The sequence below is a fragment of the Macaca thibetana genome, chromosome 2, assembly GCF_024542745.1.
Source record: "Macaca thibetana thibetana isolate TM-01 chromosome 2, ASM2454274v1, whole genome shotgun sequence".
Taxonomy (NCBI): domain Eukaryota; kingdom Metazoa; phylum Chordata; class Mammalia; order Primates; family Cercopithecidae; genus Macaca; species Macaca thibetana.
Genome location: NC_065579.1, coordinates 147,122,067 through 147,134,213, shown reverse-complemented (window position 1 = coordinate 147,134,213; position 12,147 = coordinate 147,122,067). Strand labels below are relative to the sequence as shown.

At 45.3% G+C, this 12,147-nt stretch overlaps 1 protein-coding gene across 1 annotated transcript in view; it reads left to right on the top strand.

Moving 5' to 3' along the window:
* LOC126949096 (DNA replication licensing factor MCM2) overlaps positions 1-12,147 on the top strand; it is a 75,291-nt gene that overhangs the window by 58,443 nt on the left and 4,701 nt on the right. Inside the window, exons 13-14 of the mRNA XM_050781594.1 lie at positions 4,883-5,676; positions 6,750-6,824. Of these exons, the coding sequence (XP_050637551.1) occupies positions 4,883-5,676; positions 6,750-6,824 (869 nt within the window). The remainder of the gene's footprint in view (positions 1-4,882; positions 5,677-6,749; positions 6,825-12,147) is intronic.

The following is a 12,147-nucleotide window of genomic DNA, read 5'->3' as shown; positions in this document are numbered from 1 at the left end:
TCTGGAGAAGATGTAAATTTGGGAGACTTTAGCATAGAGAAAATAGATGCAGCCTGTGGAATAAGCACTGACCAAGGAAGAAGTGTGGAAATGATGAGTCAGAGGCTGACCCTGGAAGGGACTGCATTTTGAGAGGCAGGAGAGGAATTCATAGAGAGAGTAAAGAAGTCTGTATAGTGACAGGTGGGCCTCCTTTTTTTTTTTTTTTTTTGAGATGGAGTCTCGCTCTATCGCCCAGGCTGGAGTGCAGTGGCCAGATCTCAGCTCACTGCAAGCTCCGCCTCCCGGGTTTACGCCATTCTCCTGCCTCAGCCTCCCGAGTAGCTGGGACTACAGGCGCCCCCCACCTCGCCCGGCTAGTTTTTTGTATTTTTTTTTTTTAGTAGAGACGGGGTTTCACCATGTTAGCCAGGATGGTCTCGATCTCCTGACCTCGTGATCCGCCCGTCTCGGCCTCCCAAAGTGCTGGGATTACAGGCTTGAGCCACCGCGCCCGGCCGACAGGTGGGCCTCTTACTCCCTGGAGGCACAGGCCCTGGTGTTTAGGAGGCAGAAAAGTTCAACAAACACACATTGCTCTCCTTTCTACTCTGGACCAGGCACTATGTTAGATGCTGGGAATGTAGGGATGAAGAAAATCACTTTGCTTGGCAACAAGAATTTGTAATCTAGTGAATCCTGTTTTATTCTTATTTAAGACAGTAGAGTTGTTTGTAATGCCATTGTGTTACATAAGACACATTTATCAGAACTATATCCAAAGCTTAAAATACCAGCGATATCAAGAACCTTAGAAATCATATATACCATCATCTTCATTCCACATAAAAACTGAAGCCCAGGCCAGGTGCAGTGGCTCATGCCTGTAATCCTGGAACTTTGGCAGGCCAAGGCAGGAGGATCGCTTGAGCCCAGGAGTTCAAGACCAGCCTGGGCAACACAGGGAGACCCCATCTCTACAAATAATTTTAAACAATTAGCCAGGTGTCAGGTGCGGTGGCTCATGCCTGTAATCCCAGCACTCTGGGAGGCCTTGGTGGGTGGATCACGAGGTCAGGAGTTTGAGACCAGCCTGGCCAACATGGTGAAACCCCGTCTCTACTAAAAATAGCTGGGCGTGGTGGTGCATGCCTATAGTCCCAGCTACTCGGGAGGCTGAGGCAGGAGAATTGCTTGAACCTGGGAGACAGAGGTTGCAGTTGAGCCAAGATCGTGCCACTACACTCTAGCCTGGGTGACAGAGCAAGACACCATCTCAAAAAAAAAAAAAAAAATTAGCTAAGTGTGGTGGTGTGTGCCAGTAAGTCCCAGCTACTCAGGAGGCTGAGGCAGGAGAATTGCTTGAGCTCAGGAGTTCGAGACCAGCTTGCACAGCGTAAAGATACCCTATCTCTACAAATAATTAAAAAAATTAGCTGGGTGTGGTGGCACATGCCTGTGGTCCCAGCTGCTTGGGAGGCTGAGGTAGGAGGATCACTTGAGCCTCGGAGTTTGAGGCTGCAGTGAGCTGTCATGGCACCACTGCACTCCAGCCTGGGTGACAGAGTGAGACCCCGTCTCAAAAACAAAACAAAATATCAGTGATACAACCACTGCATGCACAGATAAGTTAGTGGCTGAGTCCCAGATCATGTGGCTGACAGTGTGACCGATGATGCATCTCTGAAGAGGCTGTACACAGTTTAGGGAGTTCTGTTGGTGCCCTCTGGAGATGTTGGTGCTCTCTCTGACTTTTGGAAAGTCAGCACCAAATTGAGTAGAGGGATTGTTTTAGTCAATTTGCCCTCCCAGGACCTCCCTACCCTGTGGGATTCTGCTGATGGGTGTGTCACCATCCACCATATTCCTGCCATATCCTAGGCTTCATTGAATCCATCAGCTATTTTAAGTGCGTCTTGAAGGTTTCCAATATGCCTTTCCTCTGAACTTCACCATCTTTACTAATGGCTTGGCTACTCCGGCAGCTTCTTCCTGTTGGCCCTCCAGCTCACACATCTGATTACTTCTCCTTCAGAGTCATCTCTTAAATCTGCTCTTTTCTCATCATTTCCAGTGTTGTCACTGCCATGCATCTCTCCTGAACCACTGCAGCAACTCCCTGACTCTTCTGTAAACTTTCATTCATCTACTCCTTCACCTAATCTTGTAAATTGCTGTTAGATTAAATCTTCCAATAATGAAATATGCTTGTAAGGGATTTATGTTGTATTTCCTAGGCACCCATCTGACTCCTATTCTGTTACCCAGTATTCCTATCAAGTAATCATCCAACCCATTTCAGTTATGTTTTCATGCATTATATTTTAATTTTGAATAGATCTGGCTATTATAAAGTTGTTACATTGAAGCAAAATATTTTTATTCTTCTATATACTTGTTTTATGGGTGTGGTTTCCTCCTGAATCTTTCTGAAGATATTAACAAGAAACTTTTCTGAATTCTCTTTTGTTAACTAGACTGACTCTTCCTAGAGGTCAGTTGCTTTACGGTCTCACCCTCATGCTTCTTCATCAGGCTGGCTTTCTTAAAATATCTTGGGAACCTTGGTTGTTCTTTCTTTCTTATTTATTTATTTATTTATCTGTAGTGACCTCACTACAGAGCATGACATCAGGTGGAAGAGGGGGAGGATCTGCTACTCAAAAAGTCTAATTAACAGAAGTAGACTGGATAGAATATTCTAATTGTTGATGTAAATACTATAGTGAGCTTTCAGTTGTCACTAGGATTGTTCAGCTTCTAAGTCATACTTTTTATGACAGGGAATCAGTTTTTCTTTTTGAAGTAATCCTTCTCAGAGCTCTCTCTCTGTGTTCTAATTTGAACCAATTGCTTTCCAGACTTACTGCACAGTTTCCATCCTGAGATATATTTTCATTACATTCCTCTCATGTTTCTTGATTTCCCATGTCTTCTTTTTTGGGTTTCTTAGAGAACTTACTTAGATCTCTTGGAATCTGTAGATAATAACACTTTTAAATCTTTGCATGTATGAGAATGTCTTTATTTTGCAGTCACACTTGAGTAGTTGTTTAGTTGGGTATAAAATTTCAGGTTCAAAATAAACATCCCTCAGATTTTTCAATGCATTTTAAAATTCTTCCTCTTGGCTACTGATATTAATTAGAAGCTTCATGATAATTTGATAATCTGTTTCTTATTCCTTTACAGATAACCTGTTCTTTCTCTGAGAGCTGTTAAGATTTTCTCTTGCTCCTTAGAATTCTAAAATGACATGAGAATGAGGCTAGGTGTGAGCCTTTTATCATTCACCCTGATGATATAGCCTTTCAATGCGAAGATTCATGTTGCCAGCTCTGGAAATTTTTTTTCTTTGTTTCTCTCCATTATTCTCCATTTTATTGCTTCTGTCTTTCTGGAAATCATATTAGCTAGGTATTGGATCTCCTACATTGGTTGTCTGTATCTTTTAACTCTTCTCTATTGTCTTTTCCCTTTTGCCCTAGAGGCTTTTCCTTGACTTTTTTTTTTTTTTTTTTTTCCAGCCATTAAAAATTTGAATTTTCAATCTGCTGAATTTTTAAATTTCAACAATCAACTTTCAATATCCAAGAAATTTTTCTTTTTTAAAGATTACTTGATTTTCTTAGTGGCCTCTTGTTTTAGGGATGCAATAGTTTTGAATCTTTCTGAGGATACTAATTAGATTTTTTGAAATTACCTTCTGTTCTCTGAATTTCCTTTGTTCTGCATCCTTGCTCCCACAGTTGTGCCTCTTCCTAACTCTGGGTAAGAAAGCCTGCCCTCCCCTGCTGTTTTTTCCTATGTTTATGTTGGCTGAGGGGTTATCTGTTCCTATAATCTCAAATGCTTTCCATGTTCCCAGAAATTTCTCTAAAATGTTTTTACCTTCATTTTGACCGTTAAAATTTTTCTTTTGTCGTTTGATAAAAATTTTGGAGGAGGCAGTAAATGAATACCCTTAGTTCACTATCTTAAAGTGTTCCCACCACTCCCTTTCTAAAGAGTATTTTAAAACTACAATATTTATTATTTTGAAACAAAATGGCAGCCAATGAAAGTTGCTTCCTAGATATAGCTTCTGATATTTTGAATGAATTTCCAAAAAACTTGTTCTGTAACTTTCATACATAGTTATTCGGAAGAGGCCTAGGGTTCATTGAAAAGCCAGAAAACAATCTGATCTCCAGGAAGTCTCCTAACTTCTCTGCTTCAAAATGTAATTCCCAAGAATGGCAGGGAGAATAAAATCCCCTCTCCCACTGCCAACAGTGACCCTGAACATTCTGGGAGGCCCTGGAAACCTCCGGGCTCAGCCCCTGGCCTCTCTCTGGCTCTCCCTACATCTTTTTCATTTCCTGTCTGGGCCTAAATTACAGAAAAAGAGCACAGTTTAGGAACAATGGTCATAATCGAGGGGTCTCACTTCTGTGATGAGAGGGCTGTCAGACCTCCTTCGGGAACTCCACCAAGAAGACTCTCATAACGACTCACTAGAAAAGGAGTAGGGGGACATTTCCTAGTGGGTTGTTGTGGGATCTTCTTGGTGAAATCCCTGGATGAGGACAAGCGAGCACATTACAAACACAGTGGAGAATATATACCTCAAACTACTCATGGCTCTTTTGGAGGGATGCAATATACAAAACTTTCTACATTCCTGTGTTCATTGAGTTTTGGTGATAAATTTGTATTATTTTATCATGATAAAGGAAACAGTGACTAGCCTTGTCCCTGTGTCCCTCCACAGTCTGCTCCCCTGGCCTCACCTCTTGGTCATGACCTGATGACTTCTGCCCCGTCAGTGTATTGTGGTTCTTTTATGCCATCTGCCCAGTAAATATTGAGTAAAGCAATAAATGATGAAACAAGTGAATGAACTTTTCATCTCTGTCCTTAGATTATGTTTTTCCTGACTTAACTGAGAAGGCAGGTTCCATTGAAGACACCAGCCAGGCTCAAGAGCTGCCAAACCTCCCCTCTCCCTTGCCCAAGATGAATCTGGTTGAGCCTCCCTGGCATATGCCTCCCGGAGAGGAGGAAGAAGAGGAAGAAGAGGAAGAGGAGGAGAGGGAGAAGGAAGAGGTAGAGAAACAAGAAGAGGAAGAAGAGGAAGAAGAGGAGGAGCTGCTCCCTGTGAATGGATCCCAAGAAGAAGCCAAGCCTCAGGTCCATGACTTTTCTCTCACCAGCAGCAGCCAGACCCCAGGGGTCACCAAAAGCAAGCATGAAGACTCTGGGGACCAGGCCTCATCAGGTGTGGAGGTAGAGAGCAGCATGGGGCCCAGCTTGCTGCTGCCTTCAGTCACCCCAACTACAGTGACTCCGGGGGACCAGGACTCCACCAGCCAGGAGGCGGAGGCCACAGTGCTGCCAGCTGCAGGGCTTGGGGTAGAGTTCGAGGCTCCTCAGGAAGCAAGTGAGGAAGTCACTGTGGGAGCAGCTGGTTTGTCTGGCCAGCAGGAGGAGGTGCTGGCCTCGCCTTCATTCCCTCAAACCACAGCTCCCGGTGGGGCCGAGCACCCAGATGAAGATCCCCTTGGCTCTAGAACCTCAGCCTCTTTCCCACTGGCCCCTGGAGACGTGAAACTGACACCTTCCTCTGCTACCTTGGGGCAAGAAGATCTCAACCAGCAGCTCCTAGAAGGGCAGGCAGCTGAAGCTCAATCCAGAATACCCTGGGATTCTACGCAGGTAAAGTGAGGGGCATGCGGGCCACCACCCCGCACCTTCTTCACGGAGCCTGGCCATCCCCAGGGCTGATGTGGCATGGGGGCAGGATCTGCCAGGTTGAGGAGGGAGGCCCTTTCCATGGCATGTAGATCCCCATGGAACTTGTGGGGATGCAAACCTCAGGGCCAACAATGGGTGTTCTCCCCACACTTCTCTACAAAGGCCTTCGGAGAAGCTTGGTGGCCTGGCCTGGGTTTCATTTGTTCAGGTGTTACACTACCACCCTTAGACTTCTTTTGTTTTTTTTTTTCCAAGATGGAGTCTCACTCTGTCGCCCAGGCTGGAGTGCAGTGGCCACGATCTCGGTTCACTGCATCCTCCACCTCCCAAGTTCAAGCAATTCTCGTAACTCAGCCTCTTGAGTAGCTGGGATTACAGGCGTGTGCCACCATGCCTGGCTAATTTTTGTATTTTTAGTAGAGGCGAGGTTTCACCATGTTGGCTAGGCTGGTCAGGAACTCCTGACTTCAAGTGATCCACCCGCTTTGGCCTCCCAAAGTGCGGGGATTACAGACATTAGCTACTGCGCCCAGCCCACCCTTAGACTTCTGCACTGATTCTACCAGCAGCTAGAGCTAGTGGTTGACCTGTGCTTTCCCCATCCCATCTCACCACCCTCCTTCTCCCCACCGACACCCACGTGCACAGCAGGCACAAGTCAGTGTTCACACCCACTGACACCGCAAGGAAAGGAAAGGAGCCCCAGAATATTAACGATAAACTTGCCCTTGAAAGCCAGCATGTGGGGCAAGCTCTCTGCAGCCTGGCCCCTTTGATATAGCCCCCTTTTTCCTGGGAATAATGCCTGGCCTCCTGCTCTCACTCAACACATTCCCTGCTTGGTCCCCAAAGACATTCGAGTTTGTACTCCTCGGCATGGTGCCTCACAGAGGCTGTCAGCAGCCCCTCGCTGTAATACGCCTCTGCTGGCCTCCACCTTCCAGCTTCCCAGAGGGCCTCCGACCGGGGCTCTTTCCCCCGTGCCTTTCCTATGCCTTCGTAACTGTCGCCTTGCTTTCTGTCTCCTCACGCAGGTGATCTGCAAGGACTGGAGCAATCTGGCTGGGAAAAACTACATCATTCTGAACATGACAGAGAACATAGACTGTGTGAGTGCCCAGCCAGGCTCCGAACCGCAGGGAAAGGCTGCAGGCAGTGGGCAGGGTGGGGGGTCCCAAGGCTGTGGGGACAAGCAGTGCACGGGAGGAGGTTTAGTTCTTCAGTTGGTGGCCCAGGGATATACCAGCAGCCACCAACATTACACACAGAGAGCTTTTGTATTTTAAAATTTCCGAAGGCTCTTTGGTTCTTGCCTCCCTCTCTTTTTAATTTAAACGAATACTTTGTTCATGTGTGCACTATCTTATTTCTCCAGTGATATTGAAACCTTTCTGTCTTTTTTAGAGTTGTTTTCTTCCTGTATAGGTTGCTTTTCTCCGTTTTGGGTCTCAGCCTTTTCATATATATACATGCTCTCCACACATGTCTGGTGGAGTTTGTTCACAGCTTTCTCTATCAAAAAACTGGCTGGAAGCTTTGAGCATGGTGCTAGGGTTTGTCAGCTATGGCTTCTCATGAGTGGTCTGGCTAGGCCGTATCACTTAGAAATTTGTAATGGCAGCATTGTTAGGGCCTTCCTCCTGAGGTGATTAGAGTCTTTGAAAAGGGAACTTCTGTTCTGTTGGAAGTATAACAAGTTGGTTGTCAGTGTTTTGGGAGCCAGGGTGGAGAGAGAGGGCTGGGTGTTTCAGTATTATAAATATGTATCCATAAATATCAATATTCATGTACTGTCTCTTCCTGTTTGCAGCATGACCTTTTCCCTCCCCAAAACACACACTTGTGTCTGATGCTCTCTGGGTCAGAGACCCTCTGTTTTATCCTTTTTAAAGAATAAACTTCCAGTCTTCTGCCAGGGAGAAGGGACATTTCTTGGCTGTGCACCATTGCAGGAAGAACTAGGGACCCAGCCGTTTCTTAAGCAAACTTTTGACCAGTTTATATTTTTAGTAGCATTTTCATCCCCTCTTCCAAAGGTAACCAGGGCCCCTATTCCAGGGCATCTGGGGAGTGTCAATCAGTATGCATCTGACTGCTTCTCAGCTTTCCTCATTTTGGCTTAGGGTTTGGCTCTTTAGAGTTTGCTAAATTAGGAAATTCTAACTCACCCATCTGCTTCCAGTGTCTAGATTTTGTTGCTCTTGTCTCCTCTTCTGTTTTACTTTGTCTCTGTGGTTTTAGGCCTTAAATTCTTTACTCTTGTTAGTGGGCCTGGGCAAGACTGAAGGGACATACATGCATTTAATCCAAAAGTCCCCAGCAAGGTTGGTTTCCCCCACCATGACTATACTGATGGATCTTCACCTAAGTGATGTGTGTTTTCATCCATTGCAGTTATTATTTTTACTGATGCTCAATACCTCATCTTTGGTCAGGGAAAGCCTCTTTGAGTTGACCTCTGAGTCCTTTTGACCAATCTATTAAGTGTCTGATTGCCTCCTTGCTTTCTGGAATAATAAGACATTCCAGGCTCATCTTCCTCCCCAGACATGGAGCCCTCTCATTCCCTTCATTGGGAAATGGTACGTACATAAAGACCACAGTATGGGTACTTGGGACCCTTGGGCATATTGTGCGTATTTGAACAATATAGCCTAAAGTTCATATCTTTTTTCCAATCAATACATAGATATTAAGATGCTTTTATTCTGTTTTCCCTGTTTTTGTCTTCTGTGCTATTCTATTATGTGACTCAGTCATTATTTTTTATGGTAGATTTTTTTTTATTGTAGTAAAAAACATAAAATTTCCCATTTCACCCTTTGTAAGTATAAGTTCAGTTGTGTTAAGTATATGTACATTGTTGTGGAACCGAGCCCCAGAACTTTTTCATTTTCAAAGCTGAAACTCTGTACCCATTAAATGACTATCTGTTCCCCAGCCCCAGCACCCACCATTCTCCTTTTGGTTTCTATGAATGGGACTACTCTGGATACCTAATAGAAGTGGAATCAGACAGCATTTGTCATTTTACATCTGGCTCATTTCACTCAGCATAATGTCCTCAGGGTACATCCATTTGGTAGCATGTGGCAGAATTTTCTTCTTAAGGCTGAAAAATATTCCATTGTATGTATATGCCACGTTATTTATCCACACAGCTGTCCACGGACACTTGAGTTGCTTCCCTCTTTTGGCTGTTGTGAATAGTGCTGCTGGGAATGTGCTGTGCAAATATCTCTTCAAGACTCTGTTTTTAATTCTTTTGTGTATATACTCAGAAGTGGGGTTGGTGGATCATGTGGTAATTCTATTTTTAATTTTTTTGAGGACTCTCCATACTGCTTTTCGCTATGACTATACCATTTTACATTTTCACCAGCACTAGGGTTCCAGTGTTTCCACATCCTCATAAACACTTGTTCTTTTCTGTTTTTTTTTGTTTGTTTGTTTGTTTTGTTTTGAGACGGAGTCTTGCTCTGTCGCCCAGTCTGGAGTGCAGTGGTGCGATCTCGGCTTACTGCAACCTCCACCTCCTGGGTTCACGCCATTCTCCTGCCTCAGCCTCCTGAGTAGCTGGGACTACAGGTGCCCGCCACCTCGCCCAGCTAATTTTTTTGTAGTTTTAGTAGAGATGGGGTTTCACCGTGTTAGCCAGGATGGTCTCAGTCTCCTGACCTTGTGATCCTCCCGCCTCAGCCTCCCAAAGTGCTGGGATTACAGGCGTGAGCCACCGTGCCCAGCCCTTTTCTGTTGTTTTAAACAGTGGCCATCCTGAGGGAAATGAGGTATTTGGTTGGTGCAAAAGTAATTGCTCTTTTTACCATTGAAAGTAATGACAAAACCTGCAATTACCTTTGCACCAACCTAAATGGTATCTCATTGTGGTTTTGATTTGCATTTTCCCTGATGATTGGTGATGTTGAGCATTAGTCATTATTATTAACAGTCAATGCTTACTATATTTTATCAACATATTTGTTAGTTTCTTTGCCAGATTCATCACTTGTTAGAATTTTTTCAAACCATTTGAGAAAAAGTTGAAGACATTATTTCCTTTTGTCCCTACCCCCAAATACATTAGTTTGTATTTCCTCAGAACAAGAATATTTTAGATAACCACAATGCAATGGTCAAAATCAGGAGTTAGCACTGCTACAAAACTATTATCTGATCACCTACCTTATTTCTATTTCACCATGTTTCCAATAATGTCCTTTATATTTTTTTCCCTCCCAGTCCGGGATAGAATCCATGGTCATGCATTGCATTAATTGTCTTGTCTCTTTAGTCTCCTTTAATCTGGAATAGTTCCTCGGCCTTTCTTTGCATTTAATTATCTTGACTTGTTTGAAAAATGATAGGAATAAATGTGCATTAAAAACGATGGGCTATACAGAGAGTACATATTAAAAGGGAGAAAAGTGCTGGCAGTCTCTTGGGGAAAGTTTTACACGTTAGAACTACAGGAGTTCCAGGAGTTTGGCCCTCAAGATCTAGAGAAAGTGATGCAAACTCAGTGGCTTCTATTTTACCTAGATGTCACAGGTAACACAGAAGAAACTGGAAAGAAGTCTAATAAGGAAACCTATGAGAGGAGACAGAAAGATAAAGTAGTAAATCCAGAGGTGGTGTTTTTGAGTTCTAGAAGGCAAAAGAAATCCTTACTGTAGAGATGCAAGGATCTGAGCCTTTGAGGCCCAGAGAGGTACTTTTTTTTTTTTTTTTTTTTTGCTCACATCACAGAGAGCTGACAAATGGCAGAAACAGGATTTGAACCAATGTATTTATTTATTTTTATCACCCAGGCTGGAGTACAGTGGCACAATGTCAGCTTACTGCAGCCTCAACTTCCCAGGCTCAAGTGATCCTCCCACCTCAGCCTCCCAAGTAGCTGGGACCCCAGATGTGCACCACCACACTTGGTTAATTTTTTTGCATTTTTTGTAGAGACAGGGTTTGCCGTGTTGTCTGTGCAGGAGTTGGAACTCCTGGGCTCAAGTGATCCACCTCCCTTGGCCTCCCAGATGTTGGGATTACATGAGCCACTGCACTGGCCAGAGCCCAGATTTATTTGATTCCAAAGTCAGGGCTTTTCCCCCTTGCCGTGGACATTCAGTTTTCCTGTCTACATAGTAAGTGGTATGACATCTGCAGTCATCAGATCCTCCCACACTGATGTTGTGGATCTCTGGGCTTAAGCCAGGCTGACATATGTACCCAGGAAAATGTGGGGTGTGCAAACACAGCAGATCACAGAGCTGCGGCACAGAGAGCAGGCACTTCATGTGGCAGGAGAGTGCTTGTTTTGTAACCGGGGGTCTGTGGGTCATGGTGCACGTACCCTTGCTCCGGCAGAGGTGGGCATGCTTCTCCCCCGATACTCAATCAGTGAAGAAAGAAAGAACCATCACAGAACTAGGGCTTTCCTAGCTGCTCTGTGGCCATCTCCAGGTACCCATCTTCTCCCACATTTAGAACTCAGTTGGCTGGCTGTTAGACCAGTGAGTGCCAAGGCTTGAGCCTGAGCCTGGCATTTGCCATGGTAACAAAAAACAGAGGCCCAGCACTTCAATCCCCCTGGTAGACTTTAGGTTGGCATGACAACTAGGGAACAGCTCATTAGCCTGGGCTCTAACAGAAGGGAGATTTGGAGTGGCAGGGGATCCTGCAGGGCTGGCCTAGTGAGATGCCTGTGCCTCCCAGTGGCACTGGCTCTCAGCTGCATAGCAGGGCACTGTGAAAGAGCTGAGCACCTGGGAGAGAGGTATCTGCAGCAGGCTGTGGAGGCTAGGAGCAGGGAATGTGCAACTGTGCATGTTCAGGAGGGAAAAGGCTGCTGGGGAGGAACCAGAGTGAGGAGTAGCCACAGGGCCAAAGGAGGGTATCTTCCTAGATGGGGCTGGGCAGGGACAAACGGCAGGACATGAAGCAGGAGGCAGGGTTCTGGCCTGTACCCCAGCCTGGGCTCCTGCCACTCGCTGAGTTTCTGTTTAAGGCCAGGCTCTTGTTTTTGTTTTAAATTGTGGAATTACATATATATATATATATACGTGGTCAAGAAAACCTCAATACAAGCGATGAGAAAAGGTCTCCTCATGCCCCTCCCTCTGTCCCAGCCCAGCTCCAGGGGCTCCAGTTCCCATCTCTGTGTTTGCTCTTTTGGCCTCCACCGCCTACACAAGAGCACACAGATGGCTTTCCCCACTCACCAGCTTGGGGCTGCATCTTGTGATGACAGGCGAGAGGAGAGCCAGGTTCTGCCACTTCTGGCCCCTCCCCGATTTTTGGTAGTTATATGGTGCACACCTCTTTGTCCATCACCACTCCCACCCTCCCATGTGTTCATCCCCAGCACCACACACTTGAGCACTAGGCACAGGGAGCAGTTCTCCCATAGGCCTTACCACTCTGTGTACCTAGTTTCTGGGT